The sequence below is a fragment of the Eretmochelys imbricata genome, chromosome 7 (genome assembly GCF_965152235.1).
Source record: "Eretmochelys imbricata isolate rEreImb1 chromosome 7, rEreImb1.hap1, whole genome shotgun sequence".
In the NCBI taxonomy this organism is placed as follows: domain Eukaryota; kingdom Metazoa; phylum Chordata; order Testudines; family Cheloniidae; genus Eretmochelys; species Eretmochelys imbricata.
Genome location: NC_135578.1, coordinates 60,390,288 through 60,417,441, shown reverse-complemented (window position 1 = coordinate 60,417,441; position 27,154 = coordinate 60,390,288). Strand labels below are relative to the sequence as shown.

The window sequence follows — 27,154 nt, the reverse complement described above, 5'->3', positions numbered from 1 at the left end:
TTACTGCTGAATGCCAGCCGGATCCTCTTTGCCTTTCTCACCTTCCTTCAAGGCATTAATGACCGGTAACCAAGGGGATGGCAGTTCAGGGATGGTTTTCTTGCCTTGATTTAAGTGGTTAATGGCCGTGTAGAGACTTCCTTGGGGTCCCACTTCCTGCTCCGAATAGTACATCTCCAGTGCGGCGGGAGTACAGTGCTTGTGCTGGGGAAAAGAGCAGAAAATGCCATGAGCAAACGAGACCTGCAGGCTTTGGTTAGAGAGCAGAGGGAGCAGTGACACTGGCTGGGCCCCAAGCTCCCTTGTAACCAATAACTGTGCTGGGTCATGCTCTTCCATGTGGCAAGAGAAAGGATGCAGATAGCTCAACCCACTGCAGTGCCTGCTGATCCACTCCCTGGGGCGGCATCTCTTTACACTGGCATAACTCCACTGACAACACGGGTTCCTCTGGTTTAGCACCAGGAAGCAGAATTCTGCTCCCTGTCCAATTGGCCGAGCTGGGAAACAGGGTGGGTGGGCTCTGAATTCTGCCGCGGTGACCATTCCCCTATATATGCTGGGTTCCCTTGCCTGCCTACGTCCCCCATGATCCCCCTCTTGGTGCTGGGAGGCAGCCGCATCATGGGAGTTCGTGGCTGTGTTGCATTATGGGAGATATTATCTGGTCAGGGAGCCTGGCCCATAGAAGATATGAAGTAGTTGGGACCTGAGGCATCTTAACTACAACTCTCTTGAGGCCCTGCATCAGGATCCCCATGCTGAAATATTCATTTTGGGAGTATCTGGTTTTTCCACAGAAAACAGGCACTTTTCTTGAAAAGCCCAAACCCCCATTTTCTGTCAAAAATCATTTCAACTGAGAATTTTTGACAATCCCAAATTCCTGAAGCCAGGTGATTTCCCCTGAGTTTGGGATTTAACGGCAAACATCTTCTGCAGAGCTGGTTCCAGCTTCTGAGGGGTCCCCAATCTCATCGAGCCGCTCTCCCCACAGGAAGCACACGCAGGAGTTAGGACAAGAGAAAGGCTGGGCCCGCCCAGGGAAGGAGCACGGTGGGGAATTTCAAAAGCCTCTAAGTGATTTAGTAGCAGGATCCCGGCTGCTGTCCTACATCAGATAGGGCCTTTCCATGCCAGGACAGCAAGCGTGTGTTTAAACACGGCAGCCAGCCCTTTTGAAGTAACCTGGTTTAAAACTCTCGTGCAGGCAGGGCAGATTGCATTTTAACCCATGTTTGCTGGTGGCTCCCCGCTAGGGTTCACCTTGACCAGCTAACACGTGTTAACTGCAACTTGCCCTGGCTGCCCTATAGTTTGAGAACATATTAGTTCAAGCCTGCTAGGGAGCGTGTCTTTAAAACTTGCCTTTTATCCTAGTGGGGAGAGGCCTCAGATGTCCTTAATGTGCTAGATGGGCCAAATCCTGCCTGCCTGAGTGGGGTAAACCTAGACTATTAGCTTCAACGGTGTCAGCGTGGGAGGCAACATGGTCTGGGAGGTAGATGGAGAAGGGTAGGGGGGCTAAAGGGGGAAGGAAGGACGGGGGGACCTTCTGCCTCATCTCTGCCCCAGCAGTGCTGTCACATGGCAGGGGAGCCTCTCCAGCAAGCTCTCAGTTCCTTTGTTTGTAACGGGCATGTGATTGTTCACTGCAGCCGAGGCACCCAGCACTGGCCAATAATCAGGGCTGTGACATGCACACAGATATCAATAGCAGTGAGTGGAATTGGTGAGGTTTGAACTCATGCGCTCCTGGATCCCAGCTCAGTGCATCTTCCCTGCTTTTGCCCCTTTTCTGAAGCCCTCAGAGAAGATGGACACCACGTGCTCAGGGACCCATGAGAAGATGGTCTATGCTGTCCATGTTGGCCAAGTGGAGGAGGGTGGGGGAAGGGGGCCACTGCTGGCACCTTGCAGTCTCCACAGACTGGCTGAGCAGAACTGGGCAGCCCATGGTGTCCCATAGGACTTGCTGGAGTTAGGCAGGGATCCCCACACAAACGCTGCTGGGGACAGACAAGTCCCCAAAAAGACCCTGGGGCTGAAATCCCGGCCCCACTGAGGCCAGGGCAGTTTTTGGGGCCAGGACCCCCTGTATCACCCCAAGCTCTATGGGTCTTGCATGGCACACTATACAGGAGGAATCTGAGACTGGTCCCAATGAGCTGGGTTAGATGCCCCCTCGTAGTTCTGACCCTTGGGACTCTCCAGGGGGCTAGATGTTGAGCTGGGGCCTGCCCTTGTCCACCCCTCACCTGGCTGACTTGCCTCCCAACAGGCCAGTCTGTGCTGTGCTGATGGAGCGCCCAACACAGCCTGCCCCTGCCACTGCTCCCTGAGCCTGTTGCTGGGGAAGCATCACAACAAACCAACAGCTCCCACTCTTTTCAACACGCTGGCCAAGCAGGCCTGACATTTCCCCTGCCAGCTGTTTGCCTCAGGCTGATTTTGGGAGGGAAATTTCAGTCAAAACAGTTCAGCTGTTTCAGAGAACTGCTTTGCCCAGGTTAGCAAATTCTTTTTTAAATTTGGCCAAGTTATAAACCTTCAAAAAATCGCATTTCACACATGCTCCATAGAAACTTCATAGATGTTAGCAGGAACATCTCCAAAGGTTCTGCCCCCACTGAGCATGCTCCATCCCCTCACATCTCCCCACTGCCTCCTGTGGAAAAAATAGTCTGTGATCACATCATTACAAACTGTATCAGAATGCATATGCACAAGGGGGCAGAGTTAAGGTTGTACAGGCAGTCTTCATTCTGGCATTTCCTAACTTTTGAGTGCTTGGCTTTGCAACCTTAATTTTCTTTTAACTTGTGTGTGTCTGTCTGTCTGTGTATCGATGTGTGTAACTTATCATACATGTTAACAACAAACAAAATCTACGTTTAGTGACAGTTCAGGCTGATGCAGGACATATCCCATCCGTCCAAAAACTTAAAAGCTTGGAAATAAGCAGTTAAGTGGGAAGATTCCTGCATTCCTTGCCACCTCCAATGCTCCACAGAGCTCACTTCCGTCTTCAGCCAATACTTGCACAGGCCCCAACGGCATCAAATTTGCATCTAACACAAAACCTTTCCAGTGATCTCAGCTGTGTTAAGACAGAATATGTTCCCAAATGCATGGAATGTGTGACAGTCAGATGGGCTGATTTGGTCATATAATAGATATGAGGTCACATTTAAAGGGTTTGGGTTAGTGACAAGTCTTAATGCAACATTAACTGCCACTGAATGTAGTTTTTGTTTGCTAATTTCACACTTTTTTCATCCAGCTTTGGAGTAGCTGAGCTGTTCCCAGAATTGAGGAGAAGGGGAGCTGCCCCTGCCTGAGAATCAGAGGGAGAAGCTATGGTGCTGGGACTGCTTCTAGGTCGACCCTTCAGAAGGGTGTGAGTAGCTGAATGACATGCCTCATTCAGTTCTGTGTCTGTTAACATCGTATCCCATTGGAAAGTTACTGAAAGAGCAGTTCTCCCTGTTTAGCGGTCAGCTGGAGGGATCATAGAATATCAGGGTTGGAAGAGACCTCAGGAGGTCATCTAGTCCAACCCCCTGCTCAAAGCAGGACCAATCCCCAACTAAATCATCCCAGCCAGGGCTTTGTCAAGCCGGGCATTAAAAACCTCTAAGGATGGAGATTCCACCACCTCCCTAGGTAACCCATTCCAGTGCTTCACCACCCTTCTAATATCCAACCTAGACCTCCCCCACTGCAACATGAGATCCTTGCTTCTTGTTCTGTCCTTTGCCACCACTGAGAACAGCCGAGCTCCATCCTCTTTGGGACCCCCCTTCAGGTAATTGAAGGCTACTATCAAATCCCCCCCTCACTCTTCTCTTTTGCAGACTAAATAACCCCAGTTTCCTCAGCCTCTCCTCATAAATCATGTGCCCCAGCTTCCTAATCATTTTCATTGCCCTCCACTGGACTCTCTCCAATTTGTCCACATCCCTTCTGTAGTGGAGGGACCAAAACTGGACGCAGTACTCCGGGTGTGGACTCACCAGTGTCGAATAGAGGGGAATAATCACTTCCCTCTATCTGCTGGCAATGCTCCTACTAATACAGCCCAATATGCCATTGGCCTTCTTGGCAACAAGGGCACACTGCTGTAATCCCCAGGTCCTTTTCTGCAGAACTGCTTCTTAGCTAGTCGGTCCCCAGCCTGTAGCGGTGCATGGGATTCTTCCATTCTAAGTGCAGGACTCTGCACTTGTCCTTGTTGAACCTCATCAGATTTCTTTTGGCCCAGTCCTCCAATTTGTCTAGGTCACTCTGGACCCTATCCCTACCCTCCAGTGTATCTACCTCTCCCCGCAGCTTAGTGTCATCTGCTGTGGCACCCTCTGTGCCATTAATCACTCCCCGAAACACCCCCTGCCTCTCCTGGACTTTCCAGAATTAGGTACCGCCAGGGGAGGCTGCAGCAGCAGGTTGCCCTGCATTACACCTGCCAGGCTGCCTACTGCACAGCCCCTAAACACGAATCTTTGTAGCCTGGGCTGAGAAGCCAGACTCCGCAGGCTCGGATTGTCACAGACTCATAACCTGTGTGGACTGGGCATGGAGGGGGACACGAAGCGAATGCACTGGCTAGTGGGTTACAGTGTGTGATCAGCGAGAGAGGAGGGAAGCCTGGGTATCTGGGTGACACCCCACAGTTCATCCCAGCTTCACAGTGCTCTCTTCACGGCGTGAGCATGTGCCGCCCCACCCACACAGCACGTCAGCACTCGACCTTCACACCCCTCACTTAGGGAAATGTGGCCTGACCAGAGAGGAGAATGGGAAGCTAGAGGCACCCGAACTACAATGCCCACAAGGCACCGTGGCAGCACCTCACAATGGAAATATTTTGGTTTTCAGGCTGCCCGTTTCTGGACCTTTCCTTGGAAACCAGGCACTTCCCATGAAATATTTCATTCCCTCAAAACCCCAATTTTCCATCAAAAAAGATTTCTGACCAGCCCTACCCCAGCTGCCTTGGCCATGCCCCTCCCCAGACAGCAGCACTGAGGGTGGCCATGGGCCCCTGGCAGGACCGGAGTTGTTGGCACCTTGTGCCACTGCTGTCCCCTCCTTGTGAACTTTCCTCCAGGTGGGCTCCTCCCACTGGGTCAGCACCAGCTTCCACTGGCAAAAAGCCCTGCACTGAATTGGGCCCTCGGCATGGTCTCTCCTTACCGCCCCCCACCCGCCCCCAGCCCGACATGGCAGGCTGCATCCCTCTGATATTCTGCCCTCCCCCCTTCCCTCCCACAGGCCAATTACAGGAGTCAAGGCTCACCGAGAGGAAGCACAAGGAGAGTTCTGCTCCAACACCACACCCTGGAGCCCCCCCCCCCCCCCCGCCCTTTGTACCTCAGCTGCCCAGCAGTCACAGCCTGCCGGCCTGAAGATGGGGGGATATTCCGCCCCATGAAACCACCCACGTGGCTTCTGCTGCTTGTGGCACAGACACAGGGTTTCTTTTCCCAAAGCAGTAAACATGTTTCCACTGGGAAAGGGCCAGTCTTAGTGGCATCCTGCACCTCTGCACTGCGCTCTGAAATCGCCCAGCAGGGGCACCAGCTGGAGGCCAGTCTGGGTGTGTACAGCAATGGTGTGCAAATGGCTCACGAAGCCAGAGTGCTGCCAAGGGGGAGAAATAACACACTGGACTGATCCTGGGCAAATGCAAGCTAACCAGTGGTTGGGAGAGGGCGTGATACACAAGTACTCAGTAAAAAGAAAAGGAGGACTTGTGGCACCTTAGAGACTAACCAATTTATTTGAGCATAAGCTTTCGTGAGCTTGGAAAAAAGCCCTGGGGGGAGAGCTAGAAGTGTGCTGGAAAGCACAGCCCCAGCGAGCTGCCACACAAAGCATTAAAACAGCCCCTACGTTTTGGGCTGCATACAAAAGGGCATCAAGTCAGAAGGGGGAGCTGATTCAGATTCCCTGGGGATAGACAGGTACAACACAAGAGCACCAAGTTCAGTTCTGGGCATCGCAGTAGCCGAAGAAGGTAGGCAAATCGCTACACCAATCCATATGCTTGTACCACTGGGCAAATTGTATCAGCAGATCTCTCCTTCAGATAGCTCATGGGACACTTCGCCCCAGTCAAAAGGAACAGGCATTTTGCTCTGCAGGTCAGATGCTTGCCGGGGTCCCTCTGGAGGATGCCTGCGGATGTGGGGTGTCCCAAGGAAGAACACAGCCAGCGGCTGTGACCAGCTGGTTACACCGCTCACCCACGCTCAACTCCACCTCCATGTGAACATTGCTTACAAGACACTTACTGGGAGAGACAGGCCAGTGTCGGGGTTCGGCAATTGGCCTTCTCCCAACAGTCCCAAAGGGAGCTCATCCTGAAAAGCCGAGAGCATGGATAGCGGAGGGCCCTCAGTACCAGGCAAGATCGGGGCCCATACACGAGCCCGGGCTCAGCATAATGCAAACATTTGACACTGAGGAGATAGCAGCATTCTTCCTTGCCCAGCACCACCATCAGTAAGGCGATAACTGAAACAGGCCGGAGGGAGACAGGGGTCATCTTACCTTAAACACAAAGCCCTCTGGGCAGCTTAGCTGGTCATACCACAGCGCCTTGTACATGACCAGCATGAGCAGGCAGGCCAGGAAGGCCACCGTGATGAGAATCAACCCTGTCAGCTGGAAGGAAAGGGAACAAAACAGAACAACTGGCATGAACCCAGATGAAAATTTTTGGCAAAAATCCCCAAACCTGAAGGCACTGACAGACAATGAGAGAGGGTATCCTGCCTTGATGAGACCACCACCATAGCCAGGCCAGGTGTCCACACAGACCTTATAGCAAGAGGGGAGGTGTTACCTCTGTATATGACACTGATGGGACCATCACTGGATACCACGTCCAGGTCTGGTGTCTGGACTTCTGATCAATTGAACCAACTGGAAAGGGTTTGGAAGAGAGCGACAAAAATGATTCAGGTCTGGAAACCTGCCTTGCGGTGACAGACTAAAGAAACTCAGTCTGTTTCATTTATCTAGGAGAAGGTTAAGAGGTGACTTGATCATGGTCTACAAGTATCTCCTTGGGGCAGAAATTTCTAATAATAGAGGGCTGTTTAATCTTGCAGAAAAGGGAGAACAAAATCCAGTGGATGGAAGCTAAAGCCGGACAAACTTGAAATAAGGAGCACATTTTAAATGGAGGTTAGTTAGTCCCTGGAACAGCTCACTTAGAGACATGGAGGGTTCTCCATCACTTGGAGTCTGGAAAGGAATGTCTCTTTCAAAGGGATTTGCTCTAACTCCACTGCATGTTCTGGGCTGCCTGCAGGAGTCACTGGCGGGAGGGGGGGCTCACTAGCCTGTGGTGGGCAGGAGGACAGACTGGATGGTTAGAACTGTCCCTTCTGGTCTCTATGGATTCCAGAGGGAAGCAAATGGCCATTGCAGCTGCGGGGTGAGGAATACATGTCGACCCAAGATAAGTAGATAGAGTGACGTCACTGGCAAGTTACTCATACCCTGCTGGGGGAGAAATGGCCCCCAGGAACTGGCCCTGACAGAACGTGTGTGACATCATTTATAAATCGCTCAATAAAGCCGCTTCTCCTTCCACAGCATGGGATGGAAATGCCCGCTGCTGCTGGTGCTGCAGAGCATGGGCAGTATCACAGTGCCTGCCTCAGGCACGCCGGCTAAGACCAGGCACCCAGTCTGCATGGATATGAAGAGAGAAAGTCAGCAAGAGAAGGCTCATTTTCACTTCCAGACCTTGCCTGGCTGGCTCTGGGCGGTGCAAGGTCTGATGTTATTTGCAGCAGTGGCTGCAAAGAACTTTCACTGCTTCCTCCAACAGAAAGCTTCCTGTGGGGGCTGGCTTGTTGGTTCTGAAGTTCTATTTTTGGCTGTGACTCATAGTGTGAGAGCTGCTATTTACAGCTGCATTAAAGCACCCAGGGCCCAGGTGTGAGTCAGACAGTGAAGACAGGGATCTCTTGCGTCATCTCTGCCCATTCCAGATTGTGCCACTTGTGCAGAGCCAGCCTCTGTGGCTCAGCCTCTGGCCTCTCCATCACCCGCACCGGTGCAAACTCCCTGATCCCACAGGGGTTGTATACTGTAGATGAGGGCACGGTCAGAGCTCTGCAAACACCTGATTTTCCAGTTCGCTGCCCTAACCAAAATGTTCCCCAAAAATGGTTTTGAGTCCAACTAAACATTTAGTTTCATTTTTAGAGCTTTAACCTTTTTCAGTTGTTTTTTTTCCAAAATAAAATTGAAATCCATTTCAAAATGAGACGTCGTCTCAAAAGGAAACATTTTATTTGGAGGGATTTTTATTTATCAAAACAATTAAGCGAATTCAACACAAATTCACAGAATGTTTTGGTTGATCTAAATCTGCCTTTTTCAGTAAAATAATTACTGGAAATTTTCACCCAGCTCTGGGACCGACCTCCCCGCAACCCTGCTCCGTGCGGGGATGTGCTGCAGCTCCCAGACTTATGAGGAACTCACAGGTGGAACTCAGAGCTAGTGGAAACTTTGTGAGGGTCACACAGCTTCTGAAGACGACTTGGGCTTCCTCCACTCCCCAACACACACAGCTCCTCTGGCAGACCCAGTGGATTCTAACACAGCCCCTTCTGTTTCTCCAGGGAGTGGCCAGACAGCCCACTCCCTTCACTGTGATTCCTAGGTAATGCTAGGTGAGTGCTACGTGGATCCCATGGCCATTTATTTCACCTTGATGCTTAGACGTGTTGCAGAGCTCCGTACGGGAAGCAGGAATTCCCCACTACCAGAGCATGCTGCATTCAGGTACATGACTTTAATGTGACTAGGTCACGGTCCTGGTTTTTATAATGCCAGAGGGAATTTTCCATATCCCACGGGAACCTGGGGGAGAAATGGGCCTCTGGGACCAGGCCAATGAACAGAATACACCAGTACACCAGGAAGATGCTGGTGAGGACACCAGAGTTAAGACCGAGCTGAGTTTTGTGCTCATACAAGGGACACATCCTCTTTGGAAGAGCACACCATATCCTCAGCGTGCAGCCTTTGAGTATCGAATGGATTGCCTGGGAATTTACAAATGTACCCATACATTAGTGTAGAAGTTAAAATTAAACTACAAATGAGTCCTTTAGGAAATGAAACATGCTGCATCCGACATGTTCTTGTCCCAAATGGCCTTATTAGAACAGCCCAGCCTCTTCAGGCTTCCCATGTAGTTAAAACTCACTGAAATCAAGTGCATAGACTCCATTTGAAGAAATTAGGTTATAATTTAACACAGTTATTGAGGCTGTTGTATCTAATTGTTGTGATTTTTTGCAAACCAAAAGATACCCCAAGATGGAGTTAAGGCTAAGAGTACGTCAGTAATTAGGGTAAAAACATTATAGGGATGGTGCAATTATCCCCCAAATAAGTGTTATGAATCCAGGAAATTCAGAGGGAAAGTTTAACTTGACAGAAATCCTACCATAGTAATAGGATATGGAAAAGCATCCAAACAACCTTAACTCGGCTGTGCAGAGATGCCGTGCAATCACCCTACATTTATGCACATTAGTGGGTTTACTCCCAGATAAGATGAAGCTGATCTTCAGAGACACATTAGCTCGTTCTCTTTTTCTCTTATTTTTTTGCTTTTTCCCCTCAGAAGATATGAGGTGGAATCTGAGTAGGGGGAGGGGGCAAAGGAAATGCATCATGAGCCTGGTTTTCAGACCGGGCTCTCGGTTTGTGGATGCAAAGACACAGCTAGATGCACCTAACAGCTTTAACCAACCCTGGGCACATGTCACCGCAGGAAGTAACCCATGGCTGTCAAAGAGGTGGTCAGGTTGAGACTGGACTGAAAACCAGGCTGTGTTTGTACAGGTGTGGATGTGGCTATGGCCTCAGCACACCGGACCCACAGCCCAGGGTCTGGTACCCAACAATAGTCAGGACCAGAGGCTGCAGAGGGAGGGGCAAGAAAGTATAATGGGCATGTCTGGAATAAGCTGTCCGGGGGGAGAGTGGGGGTGTCTTCCTGACCCATCTTGTCTGGTTAATGCCCTGCCTGAGGGTGTGTGTCTCTTGTACCTTACTGGGAACGTTATTGCACTTATACAGTCTGACACAGCTCAAGGGTTTCAAGTGTCCACAAAGCACATGTGGTGGAATGAAGAAAGCTACGGTCAGATTCCCCCTGAGCCAGGGGCTACTCAGTGTGAATAGGGAGGGCAGAATATGGCCCCCAGAGACCTCTACATGCAATGGGGAGAAGGATCGAAATTCAAGAGTGAGAGGTAAGACAGTTGAGTCCTAAAACGGGCCCTAAATAACGTGCAGCTAAGGACAATGATCCTGGAAAAATCAGAGGGACAAGAAACAACCAGTGTGGCTTCTCAAGGGACCAGAGACAAAGCACGCCCGGGAAATTGGGACACTGCAGAACCTTTGGACTTGGGCCCCCCCAAACAGTCTGCATGTCTGGAGGCAGAAGTCACCGGACAGCCGGTTAACCCAGTAGCAGTGAAACCGGCTCATATGGAGTGTATTATGCCAGTCCACATCAGCCGTGTGGAAGGGATTCTGCTGTCACTGCCCATTCCACCCGGTGTTCCCTGCAGACGCCCCTGCCAAGTGCATGTCAGAGCCAGGGGGTGTGTGAGCCTGGGGGGCGGGAACAGCAGCAGTGACCAGCTAGCCACACCCTTGTGCTGAAATGGTTACAAACCCCTCGTCCCCAGGCTCCATCCTGCCTCTCCTCTAAGCCTGAGGTGAATGAACTACAGGGATCTGTGGTGTCCAGGCTTATGGCACTGCCCCAGGCCCAGGGACCCCAAGGTGGAGGGGCTCAAGAGATGGGCAAACGCTGCAGCTCTGGCACTTGGTTTGGCCGAGCACTGAAAATTCAAACCCAGCTTATCTGAGTCTGCCCCTCACCCACAGCCCCACTCCTCTGCTGTCCCCTGAACAAGCCCTTTCCCAGCAAGCCCCATTTCCCTCTCCCTCCTCCATTGCCACTTGAGCCTCTGTGGGATGCTGGGGGGTGGCATCTCCTGAAGAAAACCAGATCCTGTTCCTGGGAGCAGCCCCGCACCCCATCTGTGCTGTTGGACTAGGGCCCCTTCCTGCCACACTCACTGCAGTGACCTCCTGGGGGGCTGGTCAGCACCAGGGTCTCCTGGCCATCCCTAGGGAATCCTATGCTAGCCACCTCCTCCTGGCTTTTCTGTAGGACTGTTGTTAACCCTTTCTGCTCTCCAGCAGAGGAAGCAGCCCCAGGAACAGACCATTCTACGGCGACAGGCCCTCCCTTGTCCCTCTTCCTCTTCTGCCCTTTTGCCCTCACACCACCCATGAGAGAGGCAGGATCTCCACCAGCCTCCTGCCCGTGGAGAGCACAGAGTGGCCCATGCACTGTTCTGTAAGGAATGTAAATCGGCTTGCTCTGGTTTCAGGCTGCTGGCTTCTCCCCTAAGGACAGAGAGTGGGAGGTGACACATTGGCCCCTCTCCTGGCTAAAACAGGGCTGGTCTGAGTTAATCTGGATTATTCAATTTCCCCGTTTCAGTGTCAATGTGAGAGACAATCCCTCAAATCACAATCCCTGCTGAGGTGGGGTGGGAGGGGAGACAGGAGAATGCTTTACCTTGACCTTTTCTGATACTTCATCGTACAGGTTTATGTTCAGTTTTTTAATTCCGGGGACATGCAACTTTCTCTTCTTCTTCTGCTGGAGCTGGTACTCCGTTCTGGTCTTGACAATCACCTGTGAGGAGAGGAATCAGTGAGTGGCGAGCTGTATACAGCCGGACAAGGCTGCATGGAACAACTGCTCAGAGAGGCAAAAAGCAGAGCAGACTTTTTGCTGGAAGATGCCTGGTATTTGAGCTCACAAGGCCTGGGGCAACGGGCCTGGGCCACTTGCAAGTAGTGATTCACCAATGCTGCCCTGAGTTTGCTGTGGGATCTCACCATGTTTGGGGCTTCCCTAATGGATCATCATGGCTGCTCGGGGGCCGAGGGCAGAAAAAGTAGTAAGGCAGCAAAGCTCAGACCAAGAGAGAGCAACCTGTAGCCTCCTCCTGCCCTAATCCCCCCAGCCCAGAGCTGCTGGCAATTCCAGGAGGGCTCAGCATATTTCAGGAGGGAGTTCTGCTCCCAGTGACACTGCAATAAGTGGCCTCCCAAGAGTCTTGCTCATTTGGTAGTGAGGCCAAAGCCAAAAAGCAAGCTGACCTCCAGCCAGATTCAATGCAGGGCAGATCAGCATTTGCTAGCGTGGATGCCTAAAGATAGGCAAGTAACTCCATATGTGACCTGGTTGTCAGAGGTGCTGCGTACCCCCTGCTCCTACCAAATGAAGCCAGAAGGAGCCAGTTATTCAGTGTCGCTTACAATCTCTGACTCACATGCCTGGGTGTGGATTTAGGAGCCGAACTTCTGGTCCCTACGTTTGCCAAAGCCGGCCTAAGTTCAGATTCCATGGTGCGAGCTGTGGTTGGCTGCAGATATGGTGTGGGGTGCAGAGAAAACACACCATGGCCATCAGTAGCCAGGCTGAGCTGGGGCTAGCAAGAGACAGAAACCATGGTCATTATTGTCACAGATGACTTGGGGAGCCTGACTTGAGGGGCTGGTTTTCAGCAAATTCTGAGCAGTTGCTCTCCGGAAACAGGTCTCCGCAAGGCATCTCCAGGCCCCAGAAGGGAGGCACTCAGAGTGGGCCATCCTTTCTGTACTTGCCAGCTGAGCGAGAATGACATAGAAATCATCAGTGGAGACGGATGGTTAGCCAGTGGGAACACAATGGGCCCGCCAGCCATGAGTACAATCTCTTGATGTTGATGCATCACTGCACTAGAGGAAACAACCGAATGCCCTACCCCGTTCTCTGCAAGGCCCCCAGTGCAAGGTATGTAGTTCTGTGGGGAGCAGGGGGTGGGGATTCCCCAAGGCGATGATGTGCTGGCAGAGTCACTCACAGCCATGACTGCAGCCCGTGGTGTGGAGGGGTAGCAATTCACATCTAAAACTGGGCACCCAAAAGACCTTTCTGAATGCACACTAGGGCACAAGGCATCTTACAGCGACACAGAGTCCCCAGCAGAACAGCCAGGCGATCCCCAGCCAGTGAGGAAGGATCATGCTTTGAATGGTAAAATGATTGCCTAGATGCTGCCATAGATGAAGAAAGCATTGGAACCCGCCAGCCTCCAGCAGGGAGAGCCACTGCATATGCTCCCTACAACACAGCACCCTGCTCCAGCAGGAGAGGGTCCTTCTGGCAGGCCTAGAAAGAACGTAAACCCAACAGACAGCAACGCGGGATGGCCAGATCTCAAGGGAACACGTCCACAGCCTCTACAAAGGAATCCAAGCCAAAGACACTTGGTTTGACACCCAAACAGCCTCATTAAAAAGAGCCCTCGCTGCATCCGAACATACCATCGAGATCTACCCACCTGCGATGGGCCAGTCACTCCGGACACGGTTACACAGCACTGGGCGCCTCCAGGAAGCACCATCGAAGCTAGTGGGTGGTATCCACACGAGCGCAGAAGTGGTGCAGGTACACCAGTGCCACGGGGAGACGTTCAAAGGCGCACAGGACGGCAAGGCCCCCTGCTCCCACTGACTTTCAATGGCTTTTAAGTCACTTTGGCAAACCCCACCCATTTAAACTAGCCCCCCAGTTGGGAAACTTCCCTGAGAGGTGGTCAGAAGGGCTCGTCACCCAACGTATGAGGAGGAGAGTGCCCATGACCCACAGAGACAGCTGTGGTAACAGCACTTTCTGCAGAGGCTGCTGCAGAATCCCAGGTAACTGACCAGCAGTGACATAATGTGGGAAAGCCGAGCAGATGGATCCCTGCCAGAGAAACCAGCTAGCATCCATGGCTGGGCCTCATGGTGCTCATTAACAACAGTGTACGCTACAAACCCATGCACCAGGTAAAGCTCTGCACTGGCTTTCTAGGCTCCAGAAAGACTCTGTCTATTCCGGCACTGAAACCTGAATCTTAAATCACGACAACATTGACTCTGTGGGAGAACGTACGAGCTGATTAAATCCATGAACCGAGTCAGAATGGTATGGTGCAAACACGAGCCACGTGAACCAGTCAGGGAGCTAACCTCAGCCCTGCTGTTTCCACTATGTACACTGAGTCTGGACCGAACCTCGTGAAACAGATTCCTCTGCCTGGGCTCCTGCTAAACAACTCAAATTTAAAGGGCCAGAACTTCAGGTCTGGCTGAGCAGTGCTTGGCTCAGAACTGGAGGGGAGGGGAGGGAGCAAAGGCGGCTTTAAGCCTTCCCCCTTACCCTAGGGGCAGCCAGGAGCACAGCATAAATTAGAGCAGTCACAGGGCTCTATTTACACTCTGGTAACAGCCTCCTAGGGACCATGCCACTGGCTGGTGATGACCAAAACAAAGGCCCCATGCCTCTCCCACCCTCAACATGACCCCTACACCAAGAGTGACCCAGGGGCCTCTTGATGCCAGCTGGCAGAGGGGATGCATGGAGCTTTACAGGGATCCCCTGGTTGACGTACATCCCTAATAATTCACCAAGGGTGGCATGTCAGGTCTCTTCTGAGCGCCAGTAGCCCACTGGTCCTCCTAGTCATAGTGAAACGCATGTACGGGTAATAGTTAAGAAGTTATGTATTTAGAGTGGGAATTATGTCCTTAAAGCCTTGATATTAAAAGCAGGTCACCAGGAAGTGACAGGGCTTGGATAGATTCTGTTCAGGCAGGGGCAGGAGACACTTATCTCTCTGGCTGGTCAGGTGTGTCCCATGCATTGCATGTATCACAATGGAGGCCTCTCTGCGTTACTGAGCCTGATGCTAATCAAAAGAGTGCAAAACCTATGAGAGGAATGCTGCAGGAAAATACAAAACCAGCAGGGGGCGATCTGATAACAAGCAAAGACAATGGATTCTTGGGGTGTAACTGGGAATACTGAGGTACAGCCAGCATCCTTTGCCAAGGAGCCAAACCCTCAGCATCTTCTGTCTTAAGAAAGGGGAGTGGGGATCAGAGCCAGCCTGGCTGGCAAATGCTGCAAAGACTTTACGGGAGGTACAATGAATTAGGCAGGACAACATCTTATTAATTCAATCTGAACTCCAGAGGCGTGTTTTGTTTTGATTTGATGTGCAACCATTTGTTTCCAATACTTTGACTTGCTGCTACTCAACTCTCTACACTTTATTCAATACATTTGTACTTGTTTTCACGATAGTCAGATCTAAGTGCTGTGTGTTAGGCGGAACTGTGATCTGAGATGGAACTGGTAGGCTGGGGGCACTGTTCCTTTGGGATCAGTGTGTCTGTGAATACTGTGAGTGTCCACTGGACCAGGGGCTGGACACTCCAGGGGACGCTTGGAGGGCTCAGCGGCTGGAGCGGGCCCATCGCTAGCTTGCAGAGGCACAGCGGAGCCTGCAGAGGCTGACCGCCCTGGGCACTGCATCACAGCGGGGGATTCATGTTCACAGCGTCATAGATCCCAAGGCCAAAGGATCACTGTGATCATCTTGTCTGACCACCTGTGCAGCACAGGCCAGAGACCTGTCCCTGCCCCTAGAGCAGATCTTGTAGGAAAACATCCAAGCCTGATTTAAAAATTGCCAGCCATGGGGAATCCACCATGGCACTTGGTCAGTTGATCCAATTACCCTCGCTGTTAAAAAAGTGCACCTTATTTCTGGGAAGGCCAAGAGGAAATGAGATTCGGCTGGCACACGCAGGTCCACACCTGCCAGGGAGTCGCTGTACAAAGGGATTAGCCTGCTGGCCTGTCGGTGCAGTTCTCTATCCCTGAAGCTCTGCAGGAGCAATGTAAATGGGATGGAGTGGGGCTGAGAAACTGGCCCAAAAGCCTTCCCTGCACCTGATGTGGTCAGACCCCAGCACAAACTGGGGGTGAGCACTCTGCCCTCCCTTTGCTTGGGGCACCAGGCAGCCGAGAACTGGGGCCACAGGGTGTGCAGAATGCTGGTGGCGGGGTCCTGCTGTTGTGATTGAAGTGGGGACCTCCAGGGCAAAAAGCAAAAGGCTGCGTAGCTGGGGCTGTAACAGGCACATAGCCTCAGCAGATCAGTGCAGTGGGGACCTGTCACACCCACTCCCCAGCACGTTACACTAGTGTCCTCTCATGACCGCTCACAGGAGAATGTGCCAACCAGGGATAACCTGGAAAATAACAAACCCCAGGATAGTTCAGAGTCAAGCCCTGAAGGGTCCCCACGAAAGTCCTCTCTGCCTGCAGGCACCCAGCAGCAGCTGATCACAACGTGTGCTACACGCATGCTTCACCAGACGGATGGAGGCCTGGTCTATGTTACACGGTTAGGTCGGCGTACGCTGCCTCGCATCAACCTAGCTGTGGACGTGTCTTCACTTCAATTTGGCTCCCGCCCATTTCAATGCCTCTTGATGCCGATTTAGTGACGCCACCTCCCTGAGCAGCACGGAGTCATGCTCAATGTCATTCGGTTGACGAGGTGTCAGTGTAGACACTGTGCTGCTTATGTCGACTGTTACTGGCCTCCTGCAGCCGTCCCCATGCTGACAATGCAATCAACACAAGCACTCCTGGTGAGGACATGCACCGCTGACACAAGAAGTCGAGTGTGCACACACACAAGCGATTTAATAACCGCGGTGGCTGTATGTGACATAAGTTAGGTCGTCATAATTTTGTAGTGTGGAGATGGCCGGAGGAGCTGCAGACTGTCTGTCACGGCCCCAGAGAAGCCCTACAGACCTCCTGTGCCATAAAGAAACCACTGGATGAATACAGCCCTTGGCTGATGCCCTTCTGCCACGTCACCCAACTCCTTCTCCAATAAAGAGCGAGGTCTGGGCCCAATGGTAACAGCCGATCACCCTGACTGAGAGAAAACTCCCAAAAGCAAATGTGCCAACAAAGTCTGTGCCCTGAACTCCTGGTAAGAACAGCTGTGATCCCTCGATCAACACCGCATGAGGACACCAGCCCCTTGGTACCACCCCAGCTGCAGCAGCAAACACCCCCCAACCCAAAGTCACACACTCAGTCCAGAGCGAGCCCTCGTTCATTTCTGTACATCCTCACCCAAAAACTTGGCTCCTCTCCATCTCCAGAACCAGTGACGCTGGAGGCCAACAGATGAGTGACTGGCACCAACAGAGATAAGGCAACAGCAAACTATGACTCCCTGCCCATGACCGGCAGCCTGGCATCGGGCCCCCAACAGAGATTTGCGCAAAGCCAAGGCAAACTCTCACCACATGCCGAGGGAAAAGTGGGACACAGGATACACTGGGCCATATTCTCTGGTCAGATACAGCCTCTTATGCGGCATGGAAAAGCTAGAGATTCCCAGCAGAGCTCCCCATGCTGGGGACTCTCTGATCACATAGCCACTTTCCACACCCTCTCCCCATACCAATGGGAGGAGAGGGTGCGGTCAGGGTGTTGTGGGCCCAGGCTTATTCTGGTGACATTACAATAAGTCCCCTTGGGTCTAACCTTCTCCAGGGCTGGGCTGCCAAGGGGCTTGAAGCTGTCGCTGGCTCTCTGCACTCCCACTCTCCGCTCTGTCCAAGCGCTCCTCTGCTGCAGCGGAGAACGGGGGCCATGAAGCACAAAGCGAGAGGAGTGATGGAGAAGCCAGGGCCAGGGGAGACTGAAATGCAGAGACACTCGCTCCCCCCAGTGACTGACCCCAGATTAGCAGAGAGGAGCAAAGACTGTCCATCCAAAACACAACTGAGAAATTGGGCTTAAGGGGAGAGACGCCAGAGACAGCCCAAAGTCCCCAACCCAAAGGCACCAACTCTGGCCATCAGGCAGAGGGCGCTCAGCCAACAGCTGGTCGGCCATTTTTCCAACAATGGTTTTTGGTTGGAAAAAGCCAACTGCATGAGCATTTCGATAAGGCCGACATGGGAGGCTGAGTCCCATCAGGTTTACTCTGGTCAAAGATGGTTTAACATGCATTCCTGACAGACACGCCTGGATGGTCCGATCAGAGGTCTGTGAGGGAACACAGGCCTCGAACACATGCCACGAGTCCTCAGGTAGTGCTGAGACCATGGCCACCCCCCAGCAGCTCACCTGACTGGCTGGAGAAAGGGGCCAGCAAAGCTATAGCTCACAAAAGGCCCCAACTACCCACAAAGCTCCTGACTGGGGGAGATGTTCAGCCCCACCGATTGGCTGGGGAGCTCTACTTAAACCAGAAAAGAGGCACAGGAAGTTGTCTGAGCAAGCAGAGGAATCATTGGCTGGCTGCTACTATGGACATTTTGCCTACTTGCCTTTCTCCTGAGCCCTGCCTTCCCACCTGTTCCTGGTTCCTGTTCTCCTTATCCCAAATCGGTGTCTGTTCCCAGTCCCCATTCCTACGCCCTACCCCCACACCGATTCCAGCTGTGATCTTTGGCTTGGCACCTGACTGTCTCCAGCACTGCTTGACCCCAGGAAATGGGCAGTAGTTTCCCAGCAGTTTCATGCCAGGGTAGCTGGCCCAGCAGAACCACCCACTGATTCTGGTCCTCAACTGTCATCCCAATACAGTGACTGCAGAGATGTCTTTGAAAAAAAGAACGCAGACACCTTGCCCTCGCACAGGGACTCAGCTTGCCTGATCAAGCTACAACCAGTAGTAAACATTCTGTTCGGGCACCTCTACACCATGTTGGAGTCCGATCTAGCCACGCTGCATACCTACTTTCAGGAGAACTCAGCCAAGGACTTTATTTGTAAATCCATGTTGACTGGTGGGGAACTAGACCTCTGTTTAAAAAAAGATGGAAGCCTCTGACTACGTATGGACTATCAGGCCCTGAATCAGGTCACCATTAGAAACTGATACCTGTTACCACTAATTCCTGAGCTAATGGACTGCATGAGCATCGCCTGGGTATTTACAACGCTAGAGTCTGGGGGGCATGCAGCCTAGTACGCATTAGAGCTGGGGACGAATAGAAAACCAGCTTTTGAACGCATTAAGGTCGCTTTAAATATCTCTTGATGCCCTTTGGTTTGACAAACACACCTGTGATGTTCCAGCATTGTATTAATGGTGTGCTCCAAGACATTGTGGACCAATACAGGGTAGCAAACCTGTATGACACACTTATTTTTTCAGACAAGGACAAACACCATAGAATGCACGCCCATTCTGTCCTGAAGAGGTTATGCCAACATGGCCTATGGGCTAAGCAAGAAAAATAGGCCTTTCCTCAGCCCCCATAAAATTCCTGGGGTTCATCCTATCCCCTGCTGGTACTGGCCTGGACGTGTGCAAGGTAACAGCAGTCCTCCAGTGGGTGGTGCCACAGAGCATTTGTGAACGACAGTGTCTCCTGGGGTTCATGCCAAAGTTCTCAGAGAGAATCACCTCTCTCACTGCCCTGTTCCACAAAAACACCAGGTTCCTTTGGTCTCCCAAGGCCCAGCAGGCCTTCAAGCAATTCAAACTCACAATTACCTCTGCTCTGATATTGGTCCACCCCGACACCTCGCACACCTTCTTCACCACCGTGGGTGCTTCCAATGTGACAATCAGAGCAGCGCTATCCCAAAGTGCTGTTCTCAACAACTGCTACATCCGTGCCCACCTTCTATTCTAGGAAACTCCTACTCACAGAGCAAAATAATGAGCTTTTGGATAAAATTCCTATAATTAAGACTGCCTTTGAAGAGTGGCGTCACTATCTAGAAGGGGCCTGGTATCCTGTCCAGGTGTACACTAATCATACAAGCTTGAATATCTGTGCAGTGCCAAGGCCCTCAACCAGTGACAACTTCAGCGGGCCTTTTTTTTTTTTTTTTTTGCCCTTTGATTTCATAACCTCCTATCATCCAGGAAAAATAGCAAGGCCAACACTTTGTCCTCGAAGGGCAAATATTACACTGACCTAAAGGACTTGAACCCGAAAACCTCATGCATCCTCAAGCCTCATACCTTTCTGGGTGCAGCTTCCCACCGAGAAGATTGCATAACCTACAAAAAAGGTATATATATGTTCACCCCAGCCTCTGAGGACTACAGTCTTGCAGGTAAGTCATGACTCCCTCCTGGCAGACATTTTGGCTGCTTTAAAACTCAGCATCTCTCTCTCATGTCTTCTGGTGGCCTCACATGTGGGTTACAGTGTAGGCCTGTACAATGTAAATGTCTGCTCCAAAACACTGCACAATAATCTCCTTGGATGCCTACAACCCCTCCACACTCCACCTGACCCCTGGACAGTCACTGCCTTAGATTTTGTAGTAGAACTACCCAATTTTAGTGGGTTCATGACCTTCCTGACAATTGTGAACCACCTCACAAAGATGGCATGCTTCATCCCCTGCACTGGCCTACTCTCCTCTCAGGAAACTGCCCGGCTCTGGGTGGACCAAGTTGCCTGCTTCCATGGTCTCCCATAGCGCATCATCTCTGAGTGTGGTGTGCAATTTATCTCCTGCTTCTGGCAAGAAGTTCTCTGGATTTTGGACATCTGGTCCTGCCTTGCCTCCACCTACCACCCTTGGACAAACGGTCAAGCAGAGAGAACCAGCCACATCCTGCAGCTGTAGATTTAATGCTACGTAAACTTCCACCAGAATGACTGGTCCTTGCTCCTACCTCATCCAGAGTTTGCATACAATAACTCAGAACATGTATCTATGGGTCAAAGCCCCCCCACCCTTTTTTTTTTCAAACTATGTGTTCCACCCTTGGTTATACCCAGAGCTACCTGCAACTTTCCACAACCCAGTAGCCCTGGACTGGATACAACAGATATATCAAACCCAAAGTGACCCAAAAGTTTGCCTGGAGGACACCTAGAAGAGCTAGAAACAACATGCAGACCGATGACAACAGGAGGGTCCCGCCCTTCCACTAGACCAGAAGGTATGGCTCTCAATGAAAAAGCTACACGCAGACAGGCCATCTCATAAGCTGAACTACCAGTTCCTTGTCCCCTACCAAGTTCACCAGCAAATCAATGCAGTCAACTTGAACTCGACTTTCCCGGTTCTCTCTGAATAAAACAGTTTTCCATATTTCACTCCTAAAACCCCACATTCAGGACCAATTCCCTCACCACTCCAAACTGCCCCTCCCACCAGTACGTGTGGGAAGGGCAGTATATTGTCCAGAAGATCCTTGAGGCCAGAATCAGATGGGGTTGACTCGGTTATTTTGTGAATTGGAAAGGCTATGGTCTTGAAGAGCGCTCCTGGGAACTGGTGGACACTGCCCATACTCCTGGACCTGGTCAATGCCTTCCACAAAAACCACCCTGGAAAACCTGGCCCATGACCGCCCAAGGGTGCTCTAGGAGAAGGAATGAGGTGTGAGATGGCAGGCCTCGAACCCGGGCAGTACTCCTCAGACTATGGCCACTACCCAGCCATTCCCCTGAATGACTGGAGAAGGGTGCCAGTAAAGCTCTACCTCACAAAGGGCCTCGCCCACAAAGCTCCTGACTCACAAAGCTCACAAGCCCACCGATTGGCTGGGAAGCTCTATATAAACCAGAAAGAGATACAGGAACTTTTCTGAGCAAGTATTAGAATTTTGACTAGCTGCTACTATGGGAAATAGGACCCTGCCTATTTGCCTGACTGTTGAGCTCCGCCTTCCCACCCGGTCCTGCTTCCTGCCTTCCTGCCTCACTCCAGCCTTGTCCTCCAGCCCTCCACAGAGGCCCCAGCAAACACACAGGGGCTGAATCTCATTCACACCAAGGAGCCTTTCCATCATTTGCTCTGGCAGGGTACATATGCACACTGTAAGGCCCCTTTACAGTGGCACAGCAACATATAGCGACCTTAGTGCAAATGAGACTCAGGCCCAGGGCCTTCAAGACTTGCTGTTCCTCGTATTTCCCAGGCAAAGATGGGCTGCTCACCTCTGCCACAACCGATGGCTTGTCTGGTGGCTCTAGCCCATTGTTGTGTTTGCCAACTGTTCACAAAGAAGTTTGGATTTCCCTGGATTGGTTCGTTTCTACAAAAGTGTTCATCCCTCACTCCTGGGAAACAAAAGTGTTGCACAGAACCAGAGACCTATTTGCACACATTGGCTTGCACACACTGGTTAGCCAGCATGTAGATGACATGTTTGCTCAGTGAGCCCCAGGGGGAGGAACCTACCTTGGGAGAGCGAGGGGCCTGCAGTGATGGGGAGATGCAGCTGCTATCAGGGTGCTGCCAGTTCTGAATGTTAGCTTTAGTCTCAAAGCTTAGCTACGGGCTAAGCACAGCATCTGTCCATGTTCTGGAACCAGCAAATAAAGAGGCACAGACACCATGGCCAGAGAGCAATTCTGGGCCAGGTCCCCAGCTGGCACAAAGAGCCCAATTTACACTGTCTGAGAGCTTGGCTCTCCTATGGAAAAAGGTGAGGCGCCCCTGGCTAATCACGCCCCCACATAACCGAATCCATAAGAAACTCAATTTTATTCACTTCATTTTTTTTTCCATTTCGGAAAAAAATTGCATGAGTTAATTTTCACTCACGAAGGAAACCATGGCCCCTTTGTCATTGGCCCGGGGTGGATTCTGCTGCGCTGACTATCGTTGAGTTCCCCTGCACGCGTGGGGGCATGGCTGCGCACATCCTGACTGGCACAGTCCAATTCTCCTTGAGCAAACCCAGCCCCAGCAGTGGGATTGCGGGCACAGGAGGCATGCTGGGCTTGGCTGCTGGTTTCACACACAGCACAGGGCCCTGGGAAAATCAGGAAGTGGTTAATACCTCCTGAGGGGCAAATGAGGCCGCAAAGCACCACCGCTGCCCCATCAGACAGTGTGAGGGGGCCAGCAGGGGCAGAGGGGACTTGCACTTGGTGTTGGCCACCGAGGGGCGCCACTGGTATTACCTTGTCAGGGAAGGGCTGCTGTAGCTGATTGACGTCCAGTGGTGTTATCAAAGGGATGTTGTCAAAGCTGTCATCACTGCTGCCGGCGCCCTGCTCCTTGTCCGGCTTCTCGCAGAGATTGCTGCCCAGTTTCACCATGGTCAGATAACGCTGCTGAGACGGAAGGAGGGAGAGGCAACAGGTCAGACAGTTGCTCAGTTTCCAGAGACAGTTGCGGGTTACCCGTTTTGTCAGGCTGTGATCACTGAAGCATCCCTCTGTGTTCCCAGAGAGGGGCTGGGTCCACACGTTCAGATCTGGACCCAGTGCCACCAGGTTCAGAGCTGGGTGGATCGGTGACTTTGTACCATGCCTGTTGCCAGCTGTTTGCATATCCGAACAGCAGTAAGAGGACTCCACCCACTGCCAGCCTCCCCTTCCCAGCCCCTTAGCTAAGTGCCCAACACTGACGCCCAGTGCCTGGGGAGCAACTGTGGCTCATGGAAGGGGTCTAGTCGGAGTGACTGGGGCAGAGCAATCCCTCTGCCTCTTGCTGCTTGCACAGCTCCCCTACAAAGAAACTGTAACACTGATGGAATGACTACACTGCATTCCTTCCAAGACTGAACACTGCTGGCAGGCTGAGAACAGGAAATTGCAGTCTGTATGTAACAGCACCTCCGGTGATTCCTGCCATGACATTATGAATGTGCTACCGGTCAGCTGCCCAAGCCTCCCAAAATCTCTCTCAAAGCCATAAAAACACACACAGCACAGGCGGAGCGCAGCTCTCCTGAACTAGCCAGAAACAAACTACAGCTCAGAACCAACCTGACTGGAGCAAGGGCTCATGCATGCATGTGCCAGTGTCTCCAAGGGTTCAAAACCCATCAGTCGGGTCCCAAAGTCAGGGTACTGGGTTAAAACCAGGAGGTTTGTTTAATAGTCAATGCTGGGTTTGTTTTGTTGCCCCTAGGACACACTTGGGTCATGCTTTCCTACGCAATCAGAAGGGCTAAAACTTTTTTAAAAGTGAAAGCTGGGATTCCTCTGACTCCAGAGCTGGGGCTTTACGAAAAGCACCAACTACTGCAAGACTTGTGACAACATTCCCAAAGTTGGCAGGACGGGAAGTCCATGGATTTCGGCAGGAGCTTAGCAGGTGCTCTGAGGGCAGCGTCAGGCCCCTAGAGCAGAACCAGCCCATACATGGTAAGTATTTTGAGATAATTGGCAATCAATCCATGGGATATGCAAAAGTGCAGTGAGCACAAGCTCTTCAGCACTTAGATACAGAGGCCAGGCTTGCAGGCTGCTCAACCTCTCCAGTTATTATTCAAAAACTCTGCTGAGGGTTGGTCACTTTCAAAAATCTGTCTGCTCCATTGAGGTGCTTTAAATAGGAGCTGTCAGATGCTGAACTCTTTGAAAATCTGGCTCCAGGTGCCTAGATATGCGTGGGCTTCGGAGCCTGACTTTAAGCATTCTGCTTTGCAAGTGTCCGCTTTATTTTCAGCATGGTTTTGTGATGTCGTTCAGAAATGTGAGCAGCTCAAAGAGACAAGATCAGCCCCAAAGAGCTCTTTCAAAACACCTGACTTTTTCAGCCCTAGGATGCAAACACCTCAGAGACATGGTGACAACAGATGTCAAAGAGATGAGGATCGAAGAGACTGGGGCATGGGACAATTATTCCTAGATTCCAAGGCTAGAAGGGACCACTGTGACCATCTAGTCTGACCTCCGGCATAACACAGGTCAGAGAACTGCCCCACAATAATTCCTAGAACAGTTCTTTAGAAAAACATCTTGATTTAAAAATTGCTAGTGATGGAGAATCCACCACGACTCTTGGTACATTGTTCCAATGGTTAATTATCCTCACTGTTAACAATGTATGCCTTATTTCCAGTCTGAATTTGTCTAACTCCAACTTCCAGCCATTGGATCATGTTATACCTTTCTCTGTTAGATTGAGGAGTCCATTACTAATATTTGTTCCCCATGTAGCTACTTACAGACTATAATTGAATCACCCCTAACCTTTTTGTTAAACTAAATAGATTGAGCTCCTGGAGTCCATTACTATAAGTCAGGTTTTTTAATCTTTGAATCATTCTCGTGGCTCTTCTCTGAACCCTCTCCTACTTTTCAACATCCTTCTTGAATTGTGGGAACCAGAACTGGACACGGTATTCCAGCATCGGTTGCACCAGTGTCAAATATGAAGGTAAAATAACCTTGCTACACCTACTCGAGATTCCCCTGTTCATGCATCCAAAGATCGCATTAGCCCTTTTGGTCACAGCATCGGACTGGGTGTTCATACTCAGCTGATTATCCAAACCTCTACCCCCATGTCTTTTCCAAACTCAGGTCTTGTCTACATGAGTGAGGGTATTGCCATGTAACTATACCAACTAGCTAGACCATCATTACTATACTGGCAAAAGTTCTCAGGCTACACCTGGCCTCAGGCTGTGCCCTGCCATTGTCCATGAGTTTTTAAAGCCCTAAATGAAAGCCGTCCATTCCCACCTCCAATAGCACAAACCATCAGTCATAGGGTCAGTCCTTAAATAAGAAAACAAAAAAAAAAAAAGGAGGGCCAGTTACAGCTGTTTGAACACCTTCGCCACACATTTCCTGACCTTCTGGGATTCTTTCCCATTTAAGATTAGCTCTGAATGCCCAGGGTTTCTGATTCTTGTTTAGGGAATAATTGCAATGTCCCTGGGAAAGTGTTCATCATTAAATCACTAATATGTACTCTCAGCCCTCACTCCCACAGAACATTCCCTCTCCTGGGAATGGCTTAAGAGATCAGGATGGGGAGCGGCTGGGGCACAGAACAGCCCCCAGTTCAGAGCCCCGCCATAATTGCTATTGTCAGTTATTTGTTCACAGGCAATTTCCATACATTCCTCCTGCCTGAGCAGTGCTCAGGCCTCCCAACCCTCCCATTCTACTGACACAGGGTCCCAGCGGCTCTCCCTGTCTTTCTGTCCATTTCCTTCTCCTTTGTCATTGGGGGAGTGTCACAGGGTCAGTCCAGAATCAGATTCCACTCTAGGAGAAAGAGAGCAGCTTGTGCCAGGTGAAGTCATTCATCTGTTTATGTTCCTTCCTTCTGATTCCTTATAGGGCCTTATGGGATGTTAGATAACGAATCCCAGCTGCTGGCTCTGGTGTACGGCAAGACAGGAAGATGGGACAAGGGCATGGCTGGGAAGGCTATTTAGCATCCAGGGTCACATCCAGCACCCAGAACTTCTCTGACCCATGAAGCTCAGCAGTGACCCGACAAGCCACACAACCTCTCTAGAGTCAGAAAGTGCTGGATGTGTGCTCCCTGCGACCCAGCACTGTGCATGTACCAGCTGGGGTCCCAGCCACAGACAGGGGTGCCAGGAGCAGGGACCCCTCATTAACCAGCTATATCCACTTCCCGAGTGCATCAGGCATCGCTATTAAACCTGCCCCCCGGGCCACATGCTCTTCCTGTTTACAAGACCTTCTTTGTAATAAACCTCAGTCCTCCCCTGTACTCCACAATTATAAACAGCCTCTGCGCCATCTACACAGACTGATGCATGATGAGAGAGTGATTCCTTCTGCCCTGTACCTCTGCACTAACGTATGGCACAGAGAGGGCCGGTGTAGTTGGATTGGTAACTGGTTAAAAGACAGGAAACAAAGGATAGCAATAAATGGCCAGTTTTCAGAATGCAGAGAGGTAAATAGTGGCATCCCCCAGGGTCTGTACTGGACCTAATCCTATATGTGACAGGGTCAGGTCAGATGGCTGTAGGAGAATAATTTTTTTTTCCAGGGGAGAGCGTGAACGCAGTCCCCCACTACCACAAATTATGCAGTCGAGTTTTCCGCATTTGGGGAAATCGCAGGGGTCAGCACACCCGCAGTGAGCCTCATCCTGGGAAAACCACCTTCATGATCATGGTGTCTCCCCTGCCAGGTAAGTATAGAAGACAGATATATTAGCCCCAGACTAGGTAGGTCCCTTTTCCCTGGGTAAGGTAACAGGGAAGGTTCCAGAACAATCAGGAACCTTCTGCAGATAATTAAGACAGGCTGATTAGAACACCTGCAGCCAATCAAGAAGCTGCTAGAATCAATTAAGGCAGGCTAATCAGGGCACCTGGGTTTTAAAAAGGAGCTCCCTTCAGTTTGTGGTGTGCGTGTGAGGAGCTGGGAGCAAGAGGCACTAGGAGCTGAGAGTGAGTATGCGGACTGTTGGAGGACTGAGGTGTACAAGCGTTATCAGACACCAGGAGGA

The 27,154-nt window shown here is 51.2% G+C and overlaps 1 protein-coding gene and 1 pseudogene across 1 annotated transcript; both read right to left on the bottom strand.

The window, feature by feature from the left end:
* Positions 1–23,016, bottom strand: CALY (calcyon neuron specific vesicular protein). Its single transcript, XM_077822784.1, has 4 exons — positions 22,879–23,016; positions 11,645–11,764; positions 6,556–6,669; positions 1–204 (listed from the first exon to the last, which is right to left on the bottom strand). Exons 1-4 carry the CDS (start codon positions 23,014–23,016, stop codon positions 1–3), a joined length of 576 nt encoding a protein of 191 aa, XP_077678910.1.
* A 3,670-nt stretch (positions 23,017–26,686) lies between these two features.
* Positions 26,687–26,841, bottom strand: LOC144268522 (U1 spliceosomal RNA; annotated as a pseudogene).
* Positions 26,842–27,154: the final 313 nt, after the last annotated feature.